Genomic DNA, 22,483 nt, shown 5'->3' with positions numbered 1-22,483 from the left:
TGCAGCCAGCAACAGTATCATAATCCTCTTTGCCGTCTATTCATGTGCCTGGACATCGCACAGCTTTACCTGTGAGTGTCGTGTCTTAAAGTATGAGTTTTTCCGCCCAGGTTTCCAGCAGGGTTCCTCCTTCCCTGTCTGCATGTTTATGGATCAGTGGAATCTTATCGGGGCTGATAATCAGATTGTTTGTGTATCAGGAGTCAGGGGAGATACCTCCTAAATCTGAGTTATGTGGCCTCAGTAGAGACACTTCCCCATTGCTCACATCCTCAGGAGGCCACATGTGTGCTTGGCTGCAGACTATGTGTGACTCATCTAGTCTCAAGCCAGGAAATCCCATCCCATACATAGTCCATCTGTTTGTTGGGATGTAGTTTTGTTGCAGTGTATTTTTGTCATGATTCGAGTAGCTAGTAATATATAGTTTTTGGAAACAGCTCCAGGAAATGCATGCTACATGGCATATAAATAGTTTATGAGTTTGGGATCATCCTGGTGTTAGCAGGTTTGCTTTAGCTTACCTCAGTGCATGCACTAGATCCTGTGGCTAAAGCCAGCTGACAAACAGCTCACAAATTCTGATGGCCTTTAATTTATCATTATAAAAACATGACTTTGGATCCAGAAAATGATTGTTTAATACATTTTTTATAAATCAAATGCTACAACTTGACAACCAATGAGCAGCCTTACATCCTACTTTTTAAAAATCTTTTCCTATCAGCCATTGTGTCCTTTGTGTCTACAACAACTATGACTGATTGCAATAGCAAATATAAGTGGATTTTTGACCAACATAGCCCTTTAAAAAATAAAAAAAAATCTGTGGTGCACTCCATTTCTAGATCAGAGGTAAATCACTTCTCTATCCCACTACATTAGATGGTTCGATGCCCTCTCAGACCGTTACAGCCCTTTGTCAGGAGCGGCTCCCGGAATGAGATTTGTCTGATGATAATTGGGTTAGAGAAAGACCTGGAGTGCGGGCCAACACTGTAACATCATCCAGGTAGAGGCGCGTGGTATCAACTGTACTGGAGAGATCAAACATTCATTGTCATGACTCATAATCTCATAAACATGTGATACAGTATATGAGTTGGTGTGAAGGAAATATGGGAGCTCCACAGTTAATTTAATAGTGAAAGCCCCACTAAATCTATCACGGCATTTCTCTCATCTGTTAACTGTATCCCACACCGTGAGATGCATTATAGTGGGTGTGTGTGTGTGTGTGATAGTATTACTGAGTCAGCCTCGTGGCACGGCTGATTGAGTTAACATATTTGGGAAAAATCCCTCACATTCAAGTGTAGAAGCCAGATAATGTGTTGAGCATGTGGACAGTGAAATTCAAGCTGTGTTCAACGATTTGAGTGGAAAAGCTGTCGTGACACCAATTTCACACAGAAACCCTGTATTTGACACAGGATGATTAATGCGCTGTTCTGTTTTGTGTGTGCACCGTTTATATTCATACTGTGGTCAAAGGTTCATATCTGGTCTCTGCTCACCATACTTACAAGAGTCTGCAACATACACATTACTGCTAAACCTGAGAAATATATCACATCTAATATCCAAACAACTCTGTGAATTTACTAAACAGACTTTTTAACTTTCAATTTAAAGTTTAACTTCATGAGATTTATTTTCTTTATTTGATCACATAAATAAATGTTTGAGTATCCCATATAATGAGCAGATGAAGATAAATCTATGGTTTGATTGGTTTGTCACATTGTTTGAAAGGGGTATTAAGTAAAATGTTTTGTCTGGAAACAAACAGATGCACTTTGTTTTTCACTTTGTCAAATTAGCAATTTCCAATATGGGTCTAAATGTTGTTCCGTCTGTTTCTTTTTCAGAGCAAGGAAATAGCCTTTCAGCTCCAGGAAGACTTAATGAAGGTCCTAAATGAGCTATACACAGTAAGTAGTAATGCCTGCCTTTTTTTGTATTTTTCTAATGCACTTAAGTACATTGGTCTACATTGGTCTTTGCTGTGGTTGAGACTGGTTTATAGCACTGAGCTAACTAACCGCATTTGTGACAGGTTTAAGTCTTTAAGATGTAGCTCAGTGATATCTGTTAGATATCCTATATCTAACATTCAAACTAATACACAATTGCAAAGAGGATTGCTAAAACTGTAGGGAAATCATGTTTACAGCTTAAAATAATTAAAACATAATCCTTATACCCTCATGGACCTGCTGTTCAAAATGCAACGTTTCATCATGATGTTTGCTTGACTCATTGGAGTTCATATTTTCTTATTTTTCTGTCAGTTGTGTTTTCTTGCTCTTCAAAACAAATTCATGCAAAGCCTCAGCAGGGGGTTGCAGCTAAAAAGTAACAAGCTTGCCATATATGTTTTTCAAGATTGTCTTTTTTTGGCATCATTACTTTAATAGTTGAGAGCAGAGACAGAAAGGAAATGTGGGGAGAGAGCAAACGAGACATGCAACATAAGTCCCCAGCGGGAATCAAATAGCAGGCATTGCAATTACATGGTATATACAGTATGCTACACCATAGACTACTAGCTCGCAGACACATACGCTGCACATGTTTTGAGAAACACAGAACAGTAAATGTGGCCCTGGCTTCAGACCTTTGAACCTAGAGGTTAAGGTTTCTGTTTGTCTGAGTAACATTTCACCAGACCATCAAACGTCTGCATCAAACAAGCTGCACATCTGCAGTTTAGTTCCTATAAAGCCCATTTCATCTCCTCTGTGCAATGCATTTGCTGTATGTCTGTGTGTTGCTCTGACCTTGGTCAATCAATAGCTAATTCCACTGCCTTAATTACCATAATCAGCCCTGGTAGCCTACTGGCTTATTTTAATGCCTCACACATGTTGTTCTGGTACACTCTTAGATTACCTGGATGAATGTAGGCTTTTTTTTCTCTCTCTGTCTTGTATCCCATGACGTTTATGTTTAATTCGACAATGTATGTTTATACTGTATTCTAATTCATGCAACCTGCTTTCAGTCACTCACAGGCACCAACCACAACAAGCAATGATCTAGCAATGTAACGTCAGTTGGACTTTCTCTCTAGGTCTCAAACAACTGTTTCAGGGGTCTACTCATTTAGATTCCCTAGCCTTTTATTTTAAAGTAATCCTGTCATTTACTTGCAAGGCTGCAACTTCAGTCACGTCACCTCACTAAAAATCAGTGTCATTGTTAGCATGAGCAGTGTGCACTGGTTTGCTCATCAGTCAAAACTAACTCATGTAGTCAGTGGAGATTCAGATGCTGCATCATGTTGCGATGACAGCATTGATCGTCGTGGTAACGTGGGATTTGCACAGATGGCGATATGAGCCGGTTGTTGTGTTCCCCTGAGAGATGGAGTGGAGAGCAGTTCAGTTTGCCTGATAGTCTCCAGTGACTCACTATAGAGGACTACCGCGAAGTCAGTGTGTTCCAAAAACAACAACGTGTTACTCCAAACTCAATGTGTGTCACTCTCACCACAGTCCACACTCCAGATTTGACCTGGTTTAGCCCCTGCAAGAGGACCCACACACACATATACACATACACACACACACACACACACACACACACACACTGGTAGCTATTGCATCAGACAGCCACAGTCCCGATGCCGGCTACCGCCAATGAAATAACAGGTCTGGTCTGTCTCTAAATATGTCCCTCTAAAAGAAGCAGCAAAGTAAACACAGCAGCGGCAGACTCGAGACCAGTAAGTGAGGAGTACATGGCCCAAGGTCAGTCACCCATCTCTAAACTGGTTCCAGTTAGGCCAAACCTCACCAAAGGCAGAGGGCTCCAGACAAATCAGGCTTTGCTCTGTTGTTCCATTCATACAGAAATAACTCAGTTTGGGAGAAAACTGTTTAGATTTTGAGATGGCTGAGTCTCTATTTCTACTGTAGTTGAGGTTTTGTGCAGACAAGTGTATTGCATACAGAGGTTGTGGAGCTGTAATTTGCTGGAGTTGGTTCATTCCAGGTTAAACCACAGGTGCTCTATATTCCTGCCTTCTCCTGGGCGTTTGAATGTATTTTCTGCCCTTGTTCTCAGTTCACTACATTTTGGCCAAATGCCATGAACCTAAACTCACTTAACTTTACAGAAAACTGATTTTATATCAGAAAAGTTTGACAAAGTCTCACATCTGAGTAGAGATTCACATAATATTGTTTATTTGTCGTTTTTGAACTAATTGAATACAAAAAACATCAATAAAAAGCTCAAAGAAAAAGTATTTTTTACACTGGGTTGATTATATGGAAGGAAAGATTGTCCATGTTTATTCCCACGCTAGAATGCCCATTATTCCACATGACTCGAGCCTCTTAGTCACTGACTCACATAAAAATTAAGCAATGTTAGGGGCCACTATTTAATTCAACACCAGCGTTAGACACATTCACACATTTCAGTGTATTCATATAAAAAATGTTCACATATTCAAATATGATGATACACAGCTACAATACATATGACCCTAATTTAAGCCCATACAAAGAGATGTAGGCTGTAATAAACACAACTTTTTGCAGCCCCCTTAATTTAAGTAAAAATCTGTAAAAGAACTGTAAATGCTAATGATAATTATCATGCATCTGTTAGGGTCAGTAAGTTTTCTTACATACGACCCTGTGTTCCCGTTCCTGCCCACAAATGTCTGTTTGTCCTCCACTTTCTTGCCGACACACACTCTGAGCCACTTTTAATAAGTCTTTTATAATCTCTGTGGTCTCCTTGCTTTTCAAGAATTCATTGCTTGTGTTTTACCTGTTGCTTAACGATTGAGTGCCTAATGGATTCAAGGCACACACTCTAACCTCTTCAGATGATGATGACTCAAACCGTAGGAAGTAGCTCTAATCAACAGTCCCATCAAGGCGATGCATTTCCTTTGTACTGAATAGCTGCAGTGTGATGACACAAGGGTTGAAAGGGTTCAACTTACTTTCCACCCTAGCTTGCACAATAAGAAACATGCCTATGTGAATCTATTTGAGAATATATGCTACATGTTAAACAGAAATAAATATTATTGTGAGTGCCAGCAAGATGCAATGCAGGACTAATCACGCTGTTATTTTGAATGTTGATGATTTAAATGTGAGCACTAAATACCCAAAAAACTTTTGTCACGGCAAGAACCAATCATGGCTATATTTGCAATACAAAATGGAGCTACAACCCCCCCACCCTTCCCCTTCCAATCCTAACAAGAAGCAGTGAAGGAAGCACATTACATTTAGCTGCAGTGATTTGTGGTTGTTGCGGTTGTATGAGAGCCCCATATGAAAAGGCCAGAGAGAATCTGTCTTTGGTTTGTGGTTTAGCGACAGACGAACTGCCTGCTGTGAGATGAGTTGAATCGATTTGTGATGAATGAGCGGGTGAAAGGATGGAAACCTTAGTTGTGGGTACAAATGGTCAAGTCTCAACTATGAAGATGGTTTATTTTCACCCCTGACCTCACAGAAAATGAACTAAGACTTCACTTTTTTTTAACTGAGGCCTCAGTTTCAGGGTGTTGCCTTTCACCGATCCTATACATTAGTGCCGTGCCCGTTTCAAATGTGGAATGGGCCGATTTCTTGGCCTCTGGTATTGCTGCTTAAACGCATAAAAAGATTAATACTGTTGATGTGAGGTGTCTCATATACACAGATGTTTGTACTGTCATAGTAAATAAATATTCTTTTCTAATTTTAAGTATTAAATACACAGTCCATTCTTGATTTAATGCTCTGTTTTCCCTGTTTACTTTTCATTTTTTAGAGTAAACCATGTCAAAAAACCTTTCCTGTGCTAATCTACTAAAAGGTGATGTAAAAACACTTCAGGCTACTGATTGATTAGACATTTATTTCATTCATGAGCTTTCTGTTTTAGAGAAAGCCCCCCTGTCTCTCTCTCTCTCAGAAACCAACATTGTGTCTCCACAGTAAATCACCTGTTGAGTTTTTGATGGTTATTTGTTATTTGTCCTTTAGAATGTGACCGCTGTGAAATAATCCAACAATAGCGACTTTCTCTCTCTCACAGAAAGCTTTCAACCGATTTAGGTTAGCAACACACCTGCCAAGTGTGAAGTAGATCAGATGAACGGTTCTTGAGATATACAAAGGACTTACAGACAGACAGACAGTCCTTGCTTTATAATTTGATGAAATAATGACAGGGATTAGAAACTATTTTTATTCTCCACCTTAAAGTTACTTTTTCTGTATCTACAGGTGATGAAGACCTATCACATGTACCACTCAGAGAGCATCAGCGCCGAGAGCAAATTGAAGGAGGCTGAGAAGCAAGAGGAGAAGCAGATCGGCAGGGGAGATCCGGTCTTCAGCATCCGAATGGAGGACAAATACCAGAAACGCAACTCCGTGAAGAAGATTGAGAAGATGAAAGAAAAGGTAAAAGGCCTGGGGTTCATAGTCCTTAACCATTTCAATCCAATTTGCCGTTGAGTTTAAGCTAAAAGGGAGCCATCAGCAGTTAGTCGTCACACCATCCACTTTTCTGTTAGACATTAGGCATCTTTTATTACTTGGAATATAACAATATAATATAAACATCTGATCGGGATGTGAAGCACTCTCACATTTACATGTATTTGATATCACCACAAGAACACCATCTGTAGTCAGAGGACCTGCTGAACAGAGTCTTTATGTTCCCTGAACAGGCCTGTTTTCTGTTAAATCTCTGTGACAAACGATTAAATATCCAGGGAGAAGGGATTTTTTTTTCACACTGCTCTTTTCCTACAGTGCATTTGGGAAGTGTTAAAATATGGATGATTTGGAAGTGCGTGAGTCTGAGCCCATTGGTCAGTGGATGGTGACTAACAGCCTTCTGTTTGTCTGGTTTAGAGGAAGTGTAGAAATAAAGACAGATGGCTCAGAGGTATCCCAGTTAAAGTGAAGGACACAGACTGTTGTTAGTTTTGATTTTTCTATTTCCGTTCTTGTTCCTTTTTTTGTGGCTATTTTTAACTTATTTTTTCTGTAATGTTTATCGAAGCTGTTTTGTTTTGCCAGCAATCCATTCTAAGCTTTGTGATGCACAGTGCGTGCAGAGACATAAAAGCACAATCACTTGTCAAAAAGGCAGTTCCAGACTCATTACATTCCTCCTCTCTTGCTCATCTGTTTCTCATTCTTGCCTCTAATTCTCTAATCAGCGTCAAGCCAAGTACTCAGAGAACAAGATGAAGTCGATCAAAGCGCGGAACGAGTACCTACTGACACTGGAAGCGTCAAACTCCTCCGTTTTCAAATACTACATCCACGACTTGTCAGACTTAATTGATGTAAGTATAAAACCACGTTCTATTCTGTGACAGTTTCATTCTCATCACAGCTTTATTTACCTGCAATGAGACTCAAAAAAGTTTTTGCTTAGGACATGGTTACATAAACACACTTTGCATCTTTCTCTGACGTTTTACACCAACTAAGGTTAACATGAAAATATTTTACATTTCTTTGTGCTCCTCATGCAAAGGACCCACCTTCAGAGGCCTTTAGAAAGATTGTAAATCATAATCAGAGGAGAGGCTGATGACTTTAGCAGCCAGACCTAATATAAAAGACATTTTAGGACACCAGACTGTGGGATGGAAATTAAAGTGTAGGACAGAATTACTGTAAAGCAGCTTATTAAATTTTGTGATGAAAAACTATTCTTTCCCTTTCCCTTCTCGCCATGCCATTATTAAATTCCCACATATTATATATTCAGTTCTACTGTGTTTTTCTGACAGTATGTCACAGTTTTGAATATTTTCCACATGTCTCAGACTCTCTTCAGGCTTTACAGAGTCTGGGATTGGCCTTGCCCCCTTTTTTGTCATTTACAGCTGTTGGGTCATCACTCCATTCACAACAGCACTCAGGTGTCTTTACTCTGCCTTTGCAGCAGATTGCTTTGTTTGTCCTTCTGGTACCCTACCGATAAACATGACTTATTTATAATATGACTCACCTGGGTTGTTGTTATTTTGTAAGTGAAATAAATTCACAGCAGCATTTTCTGTGGTGTTTCTAAGGAAACGGGTGAAGGCCTGGGTTTTTGGCAAGCATTTGGGGTTTTATATTCCAGACAGGACTGAAGGAGAAGAGAAACGCAACCTCTATTCAGCGGTCATGCTGTGTGCTAAAATTCCCCCACTCCCTGCTTTGCTCACAAGCCTTCACATCTCACCAGGGTGTGTGTATGTGATTGTGTGTGGGATATGCTCTGTGTGAGCTGTATTTGCAGGCTCATACACATTTGTTTATTGATGAAAGAGACTTTTTACACTCAAAAGCACGCCAACTGGTAGTGGTACCTTGTTGCCAAGGCGTTGGCCAAGGTTCGAGTAATTAAAAATCAGCATTAGATCCTGGAGGTAACATTGAGGTTGTGCAACACTGCTGGCTCAAATAGTGCTGGAGTGTAAAGAGAATTGACAACCATAGTTTAGTAGTGGAATTTGTCTTATTTCTTTGAGTATGTATACCATTTCATTTCAGGCATATTTCAACATTATTCTTAATATTTTGTTTTTCGAACTGATGATATAAAATTATTGGCCCCTTCTTTTTAAACACACTTTAAACAGTATCAGAAAATGTTAGATTTGGCTGTCTCCAATTTCCCTACATGCCATAATCTTTGCAAAATATTTTAAAGTTTAAAGATCTTTAAGGTTCATCCAATGATAACTACTCATCTTACTGATTTTCTTTTTTCCATTCAGTGCTGTGATTTGGGGTACCACGCTAGTCTGAATCGGGCATTGCGGACCTACCTATCAGCTGAATATAACCTGGAGACGTCACGCCATGAGGGTCTTGACATCATTGAAAATGCTGTGGACAGTCTGGACCCACGCAGTGATCGGCAGAGGTTCATGGAGATGTATCCTACGGCCTTCTGCCCACCGACAAAGTTCGAGTTCCAGCCTCATATGGGAGACGAGGTACAGACTTCAGTTAATAATAGAGGTTGTGGTGATGACAATATCTGATAATCATGTATCATCTTTCTTTAAATTTGGTTGTTGATATGTCTGAACCAATGTGAAAAAAACAGAAAATACGATTCTGAAAATGCTTCCACTGCATCTGTGTGCCCAGTGCACACTGCAGATACACCATCTGACGTAGAAGTGAATTCGAAGTAGATTAGAAAAAAGTCTCAGACTTAATGAGGTCTGATTTTCAGTGGCTTAAGTGCAGCGTTTTACTGTGTCTGAGCTGCCAGATCAGGTTTTATGGGGCACTGCAATTGACAAATTATGTGTTATTCCTCACCCTCCAGTCATGTAGCTCACCATGTGCAAAGAGTTTTACTGTTACGCTGGCAGTACCAGTGCTGATATCATGTCTGTTTACTAGCTGTTGTTATGCAGCTGTCTGCATTCAGTCAGCAGAATTCACTGTGGTTTGCTCTGCAATTGTAGAAGAATTTGGATTCCTGTCTCCTGTTTAAACCCGAGGTTACGTGGCCTACTTCTTCCTTCAGTAGGTTGTAATTTCAGGTTGCTGATCAGTGATAATGCATTTTTTCTTTTCCCCAGGTGTGTCAGATCTCAGTGCAGCCGCCAGTGAACGGAGAGCTTATACTGAGGTTCCAGCAGCTGCAGTCTCGCCTGGCTACTTTGAAGATCGAAAACGAAGAGGTAAAACGGTGCAAATAAATATAACTCACTATCCAGATATCTGCAGTAAATAGGGGATTAGATGTGTCAAACATGTCAAAAAGATTCTATACTGCTCCAGTTTTGTTGTCGACAAGAGATGAAGGAGTTTTGTTATTCTGCCATTTGTTGGTAGCTAGATGCAGAGTATTAAAGCTATTGAAGAAAAGTTAACTTTAGACATCATGGAGTCATCCAAGGTGAGACAGAGAATAGATGCTGATGATCTCTAAAGTTTTAGTTGCTTACATGCACACACATACAGATACACACTTTATGTCTTCCTCTCTCTCATGCCCTGCAGGTAGCCATCAAACCCTCTCTCTGAAGCTTCAATTTTGTTCCCACCAGTAGAATTCACTGTCTAGCTTTTATTTGCACAAACCTGTGTTATGCTGCTCAGTTTTGACACTGGAGGTGCATCTTTGCAGGCTTTATTGTTTTAATCTGTCTGCAGCATGCTTGAGTAATTTGACTTTTTTTTAATAAAGCAAAGGCCAATAGGGAAGACCGCTGTTGTTTCACACAGTGCAATCATGTCCATCAGGCTGGCTTGTGTATCATGTCTGGCCTGCTTCCCCTCTATAAGCTCTCACTGCCTTTTGTCCTTATGTCCTGTTTCTCGCCTTCCCACCACATCGGTGCACTTTCTCTTATCCCTCTACAAAGACTAACAGAAACACAGGAGCATGTCACTCAACTTCCTCTACATCCACTGTTGCTTGAGTTTCTTTGTAGATGTTATCGTTGGCACTCAAGTGAAATTGACTGAAAATACATCTAAAGGAAGGAACAATGATTTTTTTCCCTCTGTTTTATTTGTATAGCACCAAATCACAACAGAAGTTATCTCAGAACACTTTTCAAATAGAGCAGGTCTAGACCTTACTCTTTGTTTCACAGAGACCCAAGATGCCCCCATGAGCAAACACTTGGCAACAGCGGTAAGGAAAAACTCCCGTTTACTGGGAAGAGACCTTGAACAGAACCTGGCTCCAGGTGGGCGGCCATCTGCTTTGACCGGTTGGGTTGAGAGAGAGGGACGGAGGGAGAGGAGAGCGAGACACAGAGAAAGCAGGATAACAATAATAATAACAATAGCAGCAACAATAATAGAAATATGACTAATTATAATTATAATAGGGCAGATCATTATTATTAATTATTATCATTATAATTTTACTTAATCAAATTAAGTTGTTTGAAGTCATAATCCTTAAGAGTTCAGTCCTGATTGATTTGGCAACACCCCTGGATACTGATGTTGAAAGCAAGTGCTGTAAAATCCCACAGACGTCCCAAAATGTGGGCAGTAAACACACCTTCAGTAGCTACTGGTGTATTTGTTTGCAGCAGAGCCAGTCTCAAGCTGTTTTAATAAAGAGGTCAATCAATGAATAATAAAAGCAGTAATACATCATTGCACAAGCAACTGTGATTTGATTTCATGCTGCTCACAGGGCAAGTTGATTACCCTGCTGAGGGCTTTATAGGTGCTTTTTTGATGAATAGTTGTTGTCAGCGCTAATCTCTGTGACAAATATTTTGCATCTCCTGTGAGTGGTTCACAATAAGTTACTCCACGTTTCAGCAGTTCAATGCTTTTAATCTGAACTAGCTGCACTGGGAATTATTGGGTTTGCATTAGCAGTAACTTGATACAGCTCTGATACAGCATAAGGAAAGGGAACAGTAAACAGTGAGGCTGATAACAATGAGAGAAAATATAAAACGGGATTAAATGCATGCATTGTGTCCTGTGAATACACGGACGTAGGTGTGTTCACAGGCAATATGAATCCAGCACGAGAATGGCAGATCTCACCACTAACAATTTAACAACTATATATGGCTGTTGTTGAAATGTGCTGCAATACCGACCATAAATAAATAAAACTGGGTTTTAATTTCATGAAAATGTTAAGGATTATGACTTTAATTAAGCAAGGAAATGCCAAACATTTTTTCGTCTGTAGCTTCTTAAATGTGAGGATTTACTGTTTTGTGTTTGTTTTTTACAACCCTTACATCATTGTACATATTTGGGGGATTTGGACTGTTTGCCAGACAAAAGACATTTCATATTATGACTTTGGGCTCTCTTTTGGGCAAGTTTTATTATTTTTTTGACATACACTGTAGTTGCAACCCTACTAATTATCATTCAGACTCAGTGTGTTTTATGAAGTGTGCCTGGGCTGGTCTTTGTCCTGCTGGTGTCATCAAAGTTCACATTGCATGCAGTATGTACAATATTACAATAATACTGCAACTGGACACATGCACTCGTGTGTGTGTGTGTGTGTGTGTGTGTGTGTGTGTGTGTGTGTGTGTGTGTGTGTGTGTGTGTGTGTGTGTGTGTGTGTGTGTGTGTGTGTGTGTGTGTGTGTGTGTGTGTGTGTGTGTGTGTGTTTTTGTGTGTGAGGGTATGACAGGCTCTGGTGCTTCATGTCCTTGTCTGCCTGCCTCTCTAAGCGGATGTCCTGGTGGGTCAGAATTGGAGGGCGCTGCTGCCTTGTGTTAGTATCACCAGATGGCCTCCCTTCCCGGGCACAGCGTGCCAGATTCATCCTTGAAAAATGAACTTTCAAAGCGCTGTGACGACCTACAAGCATGACTGTCAAATGTACAAGAGAGCATGAGAGTCTTCATCCGGCCAGGAAAGGCTGCAGGGCAACGCTTAATAGAAGTGCAGCTGTTTCCTCAAACCTCTTTGACTCCTGTGAAATGGTGAAAGAAAACATTGCTGAATAATTTACTTTGCATCAGTGGTGGGTGGGGAGGAAGACTTTGGATGTTACTCTCACTCGGGGGGGTTGGGGGTACCATCACTCTGCCTCGTGAGCCACTGCAGAAATTACAATGGACATTTTTTTTCATTAAAAAAGCCTCTCTAAGGACATCGTTCATTTCAGCTAGTCAATCAGTCAGCATGGTTCATCTCTTTTTCAGATTTAATAATCTGGCCATTTGGATGTCATTTGGTTCTGCATGCACCAGAGCCAGCACAGATGATGATTTCCTCCTCTGCTCTCATTCATCTTCTTACCAGATACAAGTGCACTTTACAGTTATTCTCAAGACATTTCACACTAAACCCGGGCAATCTAAAACCATCTCCTTTGCAGGGAGTGTTTGTTTTTCCTCAGATAAATCTCAGGGAGGCACATCAAAGCCTGTGCATGTGTAGGTATGTGTGTGTGTTCGTAGCAGATTACACACTTACTGCAGGGTCTGTAGAAAGCTGGGGACACCAAGTTTGCCTTCTGAGATAACAGTATTGAAATAACTGTCAGTGACGTTGTACGGCTGCCCCGCAGAATAATAACATTGATTCAAAAGTGTGGCGAATAGTACATAACTTATATTTGGCTCAGAAAACATTGTACACAAGTAAACCAAGCTGATAATTGGCTCATCATTTGCTGAACTGTTGATGTAGCACCATAGAAGACACTTGGGTCAAGGTTCTGCATTAAAATAAACAAAATTAACTCAATTCCAGGGGTTTTCTCCAGGTCTGTTGTGCAGCAACAGGGACTAATGAGCATGTCCACCATGTCTCTCTAAGAGCTCTGTTGTAATTGAGCCCCGCGGTGAACACTGGTAACTATTCGTCTGCTGAATAATGGATAAACCCAACAGCTTTTTTCACTGGGAGCAATTCTCTCGCATGCATGGGTCCTGTCTTCCTGATGACAGCTGGGCCTCTCGCCTCCACGAGGCCACCCAGGATGAGGCTGCAGGGACAGGGGTATAGGGAGACCGAAAGTGTTCAAAACGTGGAACTAATGACTTTTTGAGGCAGGTAGTTACCTATTTTATGGATGTTTGATTTGTCTAAATCTCACAGGAGAGAACTCAAGCATCACTTCTCTCTCACTTGGAGCCAGCAGGTTCTTTTTCATTCTGGTGCAGAAAATCACTCCTTTGATCACCAACTGACAATCCCCGACTGTCGTCACAAGACAGGTTGATGTTTTTGTGAAGTTTTATGATCCTAGAATCCCCTATTTCCTTTTCTATGCTGTCATTAGCCTTGTCCCAACCTGCAGTGTGTTTTTGCTTCACAATGGGATGGATGACACTGTAACTACATCCACATTGTGTGCAGAGGCATGCGTGTCAGCACTGTAATCCATCACTGCAACACATGAAAGAGATGAAGTCCACTTTTCTATTCAGGTGGGTTTTTTCTTTTTTGAAGGCCAAATGAGTCACAGGTCAAGCAGTCAAAAAAACAAGCTATAATCCTCTGTTGTCTCTGTGTGTGTGTGTGTGTGTGTGTGTGTGTGTGTGTGTGTGTGTGTGTGTGTGTGTGTGTGTGTGTGTGTGTGTGTGTGTGTGTGTGTGTGTGTGTGTGTGTGTGTGTGTGTGTGTGTGTGTGTGTGTGTGTGTGTGTGTGTGTGTGTGTGTGTGTGTGTGTGTGTGTAACAGTTAGTTCTTGCATTAGCGTTGAGGTCAGACTCACTTTCATAATTGAGAAATGGTGACACCTTTGATTGAGGGTTCTCCTGATCATTAAACATAATTAGGAGGAATTCCAGCTGTGCCTCACTAAGGGCCCCGTTGACCTGTGATGCCCCCACCTTTTGAAAGCCCACACAATCAAGCTGCAATGGTGGTGGTGCACCACTCTCCCCACACAGTGTCTCTGTTAAATGCAGAGGGCAGTTTTGCTGAATTTGTTGAGAGGCTGTTGTTGGTGTGTTCCCCCTGCAACTTTTCCACATCAGTGATTCATGCTCACACTTCATCATATCTAGGCTCTTCCTCCTTGTTGTTTGTCTCATTTATTTTTTCTCTCTCTTTCTATCCCTATTTTTCATTGTTCTGCAAATGTCTTTAACCCACATGACCCTGTATTTAATATAGAATGAGGGCCACTCTTGAGGACATAAGTCTTAAATTTAAAGTTGTATAAGTCATGCAATATACACTATTTCTTATATTTTTTCTGATTTCTTCCTTAAAAAAAATAGACCGTTTTAATTCTCCTACTATGACAACTTCATAGCCAAATAACAAAGATGTTATTCTCAAAATAATACAACTTTGTAAGACACCTGTTCTATTTGTGTACACAGTCGATTTTTAGCAGCTTTTGATGTCTTAACCTTTTATTGAGTTATTAGAAACTATAAACTCTACAGTTTGTATGTCATATCCTCTCATCTTGTGTGATCTCACTGTATACTGGACACAGTCATGGCCTGCAGCACTCGCTCACAGAACATCTTTCTCAGTAAGTGTCGGGGCATGCTCGGCCAAGTCCTGACGTTTATAAGCTCCGAGAGAAGCAACTCTGTTGACAGGGAAGAGGCGGTTATGGAAATGAATCTTAAAAGCCTGCGACTGAATGTACCATCTCTTGTTCACCTCTGGCCCCTCTGAGTGCATGCAAATTGATTGCTTTGGCTGGGAGTCGTGTTCAAGGGATGGTGTTTTTTTTTGGGAAAGTGTGTCTTGTCAGAACCACCTGAATCTGAGTGTCATTGGAAAAGAAAAAAGGTTTTTAGGGATTCTGATGATTCAAGCTGCTGAATATGTTGAAATGGTGAGAGTGAAGACATGACATCAAACTTTAAGCAGGGAGGTCTCTGCTCTGACAAATGACTTTTGCTCATTTTCCCCTCTATCCCTTCTGTCCCCAGATCAAAAAGACGTCAGAGGCTACCCTCACCACCATTCAGGACATGGTGACCATCGAAGACTACGACGTGTCCGAGTGTTTCCACCACAGTAGATCCACCGAGTCGGTCAAGTCCACTGTGTCGGAGACGTACCTCAGCAAACCCAGCATTGCCAAGAGGAGGGCCAACCAGCAGGAGACAGAGCAGTTCTACTTCATGGTGAGTAAAGATGTGTGGCTGAAGAGAAGAAAGGGTGCCTAATAGAAAGGGGAAAAACTTTAGAGATGTCTTTTTTATTTCTGTATACAAACAAAAATAAATCTCTCTTATGGACTCTCTTTGATGCCTCGGTTAGCTTTCTGTATTTAGGTATTTTAAGAAATGAAAATGCTACTTTTCTGTTGTCTGATTATAAACTCTGTCTAACAGATGCTACAAAAACCTCTAAAATATGAACTCAAAGCTTTTATGGGGAATTTAAAAAAGCATAATCTATAAATTCTATTGGATTCAAAACTCTAAATTTATTCGCCGAGCCACTTTGAACTCTTTGATCAGCTGGCAGAGGGGTAGCCTGGCCGCTATCCTGTTCCAGTCTGAAGATGGACATGCTCTGATAAAGGTTTTAAAAAGACTCTCACTGAGTCCTTTGCCCTTGGCTGCCTTATCGTAGATTGCTATCTTAAGAGCGGGCGCTGTAGCTGGCACTCAGGGCCGCCGTGTAATTACTCTCAATTCTCCACAGAAATTCCGGGAGTTTCTGGAGGGCAGCAATCTCATCTCCAAACTGCAGGCCAAACATGACTTACTGAAGAGGACACTTGGTGAAGGTACTGTCACAATTGCTTTACTTACCCTCCTCTTGTAGCTCCCTCTGTTCTTGTTCTCACATCTTGTCAAGTGCTTGCACTTTATTCTTACCTCTGAACGTCAAATTCACTTCCACCTGCCTTCCTCCAGCCAAAATGAGGACGTATTAGCTCTAACGTGTCCAAACAACAAACATAACTAATAATTGGTTATTGAATTTGATCTTTTTGTTTTCTGCAGTCCTCTAGTGTGATTTCAGCCTTTTCCATGGCAACTTTCCCATTGTTTGACTGCTTTTTCCACTAGCCAAAGCTCCTAGACGGTAATCTGGATTTTAGCCAGGCAATCCCGCGCTGAGGAGGATTGTGAATTCGCATTATCCGTCTTAGTGATTGATTTGCTCCAAACTTAATGGACTGCAATGTATTAGAGGGGTCGGCAGGCTTTACGATGGTCTGTCCTTGTTCCACACTGGTGGGATCCCCTCGAGGCCTCAGCTAATCTACCGTCAACCCAAAGCATGTCCGTCAGTCACTGTGCTAACCTGCAGTCCCGGTGGTCTCAGTCAAACTGTCTGCTTAATAAGTAATGGAGCCGTGAAGTAAGAAGGAAGAGAAAAGTCTCCTGCTTTTCCCACATGCTCCTTAATCATATTGTTGTCAATGAGCTAAAGTACAGTATGAGTCACTCAGACACACAGACAGGTCAGATCCTGTTCATGGGAACAGATGGCCACAGATTTAAAACTAGCCCTGTTCTCCAAAACCATTTGGAAGCAATTTTTTTTGCCAACTCTTACTTTGCCTGTGCAAACTTGAAGCTCTATGTATTACTATAATGATTAGTCTGTCTGTGTTTGGCTGTGCCTGTGTCGGTTGTAGATGTTGAACTGTGTGCCAGGTTGATGTTAGTTTGTAATGTAATGCTGTGTATTGTCATGTAGCTTAAGTGTTGCCTGTATACGTCTCTGTGCAGGCCATGAGCTGTGTGTGTATGGGTTTTGTTCGTGCTGCTCAAGAGGCCAGCGGTTGCGGACAGATGGCAGATGCACAATGCACCACAGGGACCTCAGAGACAGGTCTTGGCACGTCCACATGTCTAACTTCCCTTCACATCTCTTCTCTTTTCTCTCTTCACCCGCAGGCCACCGAGCTGACTACATGACCACAAGGTAAAGCACACACTAAACACACTATTCAGGACCCGTGAGTATTCAAGACACACATCCAGTCCACTTTTCCTCCAACCACGACAGAAACTTTTGTGACGGGTCGCAGCTCATCAATGCGAGGATACTTTAGCCTCAGGACATTCTCATGTTGGATCTAATGTGACCATGAAAGTCCATAGTTATAAAAAAACCAGAAGAGCACTGAGCAGATGTGCTGACCACTGTGTTTTTCTTAAGCTTAGTCTAGTATCGTATGGCTGGGTTACCATACTTCCCAGTCCTAATCGTGCTATTTATCAGACCTGTAGAGGGAATGAAGAGGTGAGGTGGTAAAGTGGAGAATGTTTAACCTGAGAAATTAATCATACAGCAAATGATTTGCATGAAATTTTAATGTTGTAGCGTCAGGTTTCAAGAACGACCAAAGAAGAGTGAATAAGAACATATGAGTCAGTTGAACCCTCAGTCAGACTTTTGCATATTTGAAAATGGTTCAAGAATAAACTTATTACATTTACTCCCATTATTGAATCAACATACTTGGTTTATATAAACTTATTCTCAGTTCTTTGTGAGAAACAGAAACTAAAAAAAAGTTATGGAGCCTCTCACAGTGAATTGTCAGTCAGCAAAGAAAAGTCGTTTGATTTAACGTTGTTACTGTATGTTATTTTTTAATATTTGGTTAATCTTAATATCCAGGTCAAGGTTTAGTTTTTCCTTTTAGAATCACACGGGAAAAGTCACATCCAACAATGGCATCCAATCTCTCGAATAGAAATGTTTCTTCTGTGCACGGAAATTATTTCAGAAAATAATCAGCTCAGATACTAGTAAAGTAACAGTGCTTTTACATTATTAGGAAATCTTAGCACTGAAGTTGTATTCACATTACAAATATGTAATCTTCTGTGTGAGCATGAACAGATATTTCATCACCAGGCCTTTCCAGCAGAGTAGTTCTGTCACTGTGTTTTAGCAACAGAAGAGACCAAAATCCTGCACTCCTTTCACTCTTTTCACCTTTCTCAGCCCTACTGGTCACAAGATGCCAAATTGCATTAAGTCACACACACATTCACACAAACTAAGAGAGGCAGTCCCCTGCAGGGCCTGTCTTGAGGTGGATGCTGACACATATGATGCTCTCAGCAGGTCAGATATTTCACTGGCCTGTGATATCTTGTAGAGAAGGAGGAGACAGGATTATAAAGAGAAAGTTAATTCATGGGTCTCAGCAGTGGCTGAAAATACCCTCATTCACCTGTCCATCATCTTAAGTCAGACGGTTTTAAAGATTAGTCGGCCTCAGCTTCAGTTCAAGTTCATGAAGGACATGAAGGTTACTGGAGAGTAACTTCACAGAGATGAACTTCTCTGAAAGGAAAACTGCATTGTTTACTTATTCTAATGCATTTTTTGTATTCTAGACATCCCAATGGTCCGCTCAAAACCCACACTGGCACCCGGCGGGCTAGACCCCGCTCTGTTTTTAATGTTAGGTTATTTAATGGCAATTTGGAGTCATTTATCAAGGTACCGATTACCAGTCTGCCCGCTTGGCATTGCTCCTCCTCCTATCTATTTCCTGTCTTGCTCTGGCTTTCTGGTCATTTTGGTGGGTTCCCCCAAAGCATCTTATCTTAAAAAACAACAACATATTTGTACTAAGATTCTGGAAACCTTACTCATGAGTAAGTGAGCTTTGGCAGTCTGCATCTGAGATGCAGGGGTAGCACTGATAGATTTGGAGGGCTGAGGGAGGAGAGGAATGGCAGTTGGGGGGGGGGGTAAATGTTTCTCTCAGTCAGCTCCCCTGACTCACTGCTGACCTGGCATCACTGAGCTGCTCTGGCAGAGAGATTCTCTCATCCTCCTGCAGAGTGAGAGCAGAGGCCAGTGAAAACAGCAGGATATATGACAGTCAGTGAGCGGATGCCAGACTGATAAGGTGTGCTGCCTCCCTCCTCCGGCCTTTTCTCTGCTTCCCACCGGTGACTGTGTCCAGTCCTGCCTCGTCCTGTCCAGTTCCCACTGTTTTCTTTTGGGTGTTATGCCAGCACAAAGTGGAATGAGGATGCACTCTTAGTAAAAGCTTTGGTGGGCAGCTGCTGTGGTCCTAATCTGGGTCTTGCTTGTCTCTCTCTCTCTCTCTCTCTCTCTCTCTCTCTCTTTCTCTCTCTCTCTCTCTCTCTCTCCATCTGTGGCTCTTGCGTCATTTTTCTGTAGCCGCGGACGACGGAACTCACACGCTCGACATCAGGTAGACACCTTGAAGCATCTTGGGGGGCCCATGCTGCTTGCCTGCGCTCATTTCCTGTATCTGTCCTGCCTTAACAACACTTTCCCTCCTTGTTGTATTTGTTAATATCTTGTAATCTTCAACTGACTCAGACAGACTGAATTGATGTTTTGTTTTTCCAAAATCTGGTCAATCAATATTACTTAAACAAGATATTGGAGCAAATTGCTTCTTTAGTTTGAATTGTCTTTGGAAATTCCCAGCATGAACCATTTCCAATGTCAAAATTAGTATCAAGTTTATCTGATAGAAAGTAGTCATCCCCATTCTCACATACCCAAAGAGATAGTATTATATAATCCTCCTGCACCAGACCTGTGCCTCAACCCTCAAGGGCTCCACTCCAACGATAGATAGTCGATTTTGGCATGGTTGCTGTGTTTGGACCGTTCACATACCCCTGAGGGCTGTGAAGAGATCCACTGTATCATTAAAAGCATGTACTGAGCCCCTGTCCAGCACTGAGCTGCAGGAGCAGTTGGCACAGAGATAGAACAAGAGTGCAGTGCACGTCTAAGTGCGTGAGAGGAATGTGTTTTCTCTGAAGAAGACGGCGCTGCTCCTCTCATCTCATCCACTACTGCCCAGAAGGCCATATCGAAACACGTGGTTCTTTAGATAAGTTCTCATCACTTCAAACACACAGTGCACTTAATTGCCAGCATAACAAGACAGAAAGTATATTTAGTATCATCTGAGGCCCATTGAAATGTGTCGGACAACAAGTTTGTACATGCCTGTTGTTGTAGCTAGTAAGTGATTTGTTCTATACTTTGTGATATTTCACAGCTGGTGAAGTCAACTCAGTCTGTCTCAGTAAGATCTCAGCATACTAACACTCACTGTCTATCTAAACCTATCAACTTCACTTACACCGTGTGTGCATGTTTATATACTTTGAATGTCACGTTAACCGGTTCCTGTTAGAGCTTGACCAATACCTCGGAAGGCTAATATCATCACTTCATATCGAGTCATCTCGTATATATATATATGTTGGCATCAATCTGTATGTTTTCAGATATTTAAGAGAAATTGTGGAGAGATAAACTGACTACATAAACTACTACATAAAGTTGTGTGTCAAGTGTTTCTGTCTTTAGAGTTATTAAAAATTACATTTACTGATCAAAATGTACACTTTATTATTTTTGTCACTTCCAGAAATCCAGTATTGGTTGGGCTCTATGGTTCTTGTGCATGTGAAAAAATAATAAATGTAAATTAGACATGATCTGATGTTTTTTGTTCTCTTTAAAGGACTCTGGACAAGCTATCCCCCGTGTGGTTGAAAGCTGTATTCGCTACATAAATTTGTATGGTGAGTTGTTTGTGATAATACTGTGTATAGACATTTAGCCACTTAAGGAAAACAATCATCAACTGATCCCTTTATTTTTTGTGAAAAGTGAAACTTCAGCGATTTACAGGCGCTAATTGTTTGGGTGTGTACGTTTCTTTCTTTTTTTCATCTCAGGGTTACAGTTTGTTCCACTTTAGTCGCAGTCATGGGAAAAGGGCAGATTCCATCTTGTTTACAGCGTCACTGCCTTTTCCACCCTGAGCAGACAGACAGCTTAGCCTGGCACAAGTGATGAGGTTTTAAACCAGATTGAAAAGGACACTCAGCAAGAATGTTTGAAGCATTAAAGATGAGGCAGTGGTGTCTCAGGGTTTGCAGGGTCGTCTGCTGCATTTTATCAAGCAGCCAACCGATGACATACAAAGAGGAAGCTAAAAGGAGACAAACAGCAGTCTAATTATGCTTTGTCTTGACCCCTGACCTCTCCCCTTATTAAATCCTAATCCCAGCTCGAAGACACTTTTGTAAAACTTGATTGCGGTCTCTCTGACTCATTAATTATCTTTAATTAGAAAAGTGAAGGGGCTTAAAGAACAGGATGTGCCTTTTAGGTCCAAACTAAAGTAGGCTTTATTTGCTGAGTGAGGGAGTTTCTTTCTATGAGTTTGTCTTATGTTCTTCGATTGGCTTCTTTTTCTCTTTCCTTAAACTGTCTGTCTTTGTCTTTCTTTGTGCAGGCCTCCAACATCAAGGAATATTTCGTGTATCTGGATCCCAGCTGGAAGTCAATGACATCAAGAACTCATTTGAGAGAGGTACACAATGTCTGCTAAATTCCCGGAACAATAAATGATTTTTATCTATTTTTGCCTCACTTTTATCAGATCCAAATGCTTGTGACAATTACAGGCTTATTATGACGCATTGTGTCATTAAGCCAGCCATAATTTTGATTTGTGGTACATATTTTGCATCCAATCATGTGCATTAAAAAAAAATGCTAAAGATGTTCAACTGACCTGCTGGCTTGTCCGTGTTTTAGGAAACGACCCTTTGACAGATGAGGAGAATAACCATGACATCAACTCGGTGGCTGGTGTTCTCAAACTTTACTTTCGGGGTCTGGAGAACCCTCTTTTCCCCAAAGAGAGGTTCAATGATCTGCTCTCATGCATCAGTAAGAACACACACATTGTTTTCCTAGCTTAATATGTGTGAGGTAGTCATAATCAGAGTGGAGTGTTATGACATAACAATTAACAACTCAGTGTTTTCCTTTTTTTAATGATGCTTTTTTTTTCATTTAAAAGGCAAATTCATTACATCCAAATGCAATGTGAATCCTCAGTACTGCCAAATTAACTCACAGCATATAGCAGTTATGGAAAAACATTTCCCCCAGTTGTGTCTTGATGTCTTAAAGAAAAATACTGAACTTCTCTTTGACACTTTGTGTTTACTCTGTGGTATTGGTTGAGTACTGAGAAGAATATTATGTGTCGTAAGCAGCCATTCTTACATGATCGTGGTGGAATGTTAAATGTCTACAGCAATGAGCAGTGGT

General features: G+C 41.0%; 1 protein-coding gene across 3 annotated transcripts in view; it reads left to right on the top strand.

Moving 5' to 3' along the window:
- srgap1a (SLIT-ROBO Rho GTPase activating protein 1a) overlaps positions 1-22,483 on the top strand; it is an 88,080-nt gene that overhangs the window by 48,327 nt on the left and 17,270 nt on the right. For 2 of the 3 annotated variants that reach the window (XM_062420275.1, XM_062420274.1), the window contains exons 4-15: positions 1,872-1,934; positions 6,249-6,428; positions 7,199-7,327; positions 8,759-8,980; positions 9,581-9,682; positions 15,355-15,552; positions 16,079-16,163; positions 17,287-17,314; positions 19,544-19,577; positions 20,877-20,937; positions 21,657-21,734; positions 21,962-22,096. In XM_062420275.1, coding sequence (XP_062276259.1) covers positions 1,872-1,934; positions 6,249-6,428; positions 7,199-7,327; positions 8,759-8,980; positions 9,581-9,682; positions 15,355-15,552; positions 16,079-16,163; positions 17,287-17,314; positions 19,544-19,577; positions 20,877-20,937; positions 21,657-21,734; positions 21,962-22,096 — 1,315 coding nt within the window. Of the gene's footprint in view, positions 1-1,871; positions 1,935-6,248; positions 6,429-7,198; positions 7,328-8,758; positions 8,981-9,580; positions 9,683-15,354; positions 15,553-16,078; positions 16,164-17,286; positions 17,315-18,466; positions 18,470-18,744; positions 18,851-19,543; positions 19,578-20,876; positions 20,938-21,656; positions 21,735-21,961; positions 22,097-22,483 lie in introns of all 3 variants that reach the window. The other variant, XM_062420276.1, reaches the window with a different exon arrangement.

The sequence above is a fragment of the Scomber scombrus genome, chromosome 6 (assembly GCF_963691925.1).
Source record: "Scomber scombrus chromosome 6, fScoSco1.1, whole genome shotgun sequence".
In the NCBI taxonomy this organism is placed as follows: domain Eukaryota; kingdom Metazoa; phylum Chordata; class Actinopteri; order Scombriformes; family Scombridae; genus Scomber; species Scomber scombrus.
Note: the sequence above shows the minus strand (reverse complement) of the source record. Positions and strands in the feature narration are given on the sequence as shown.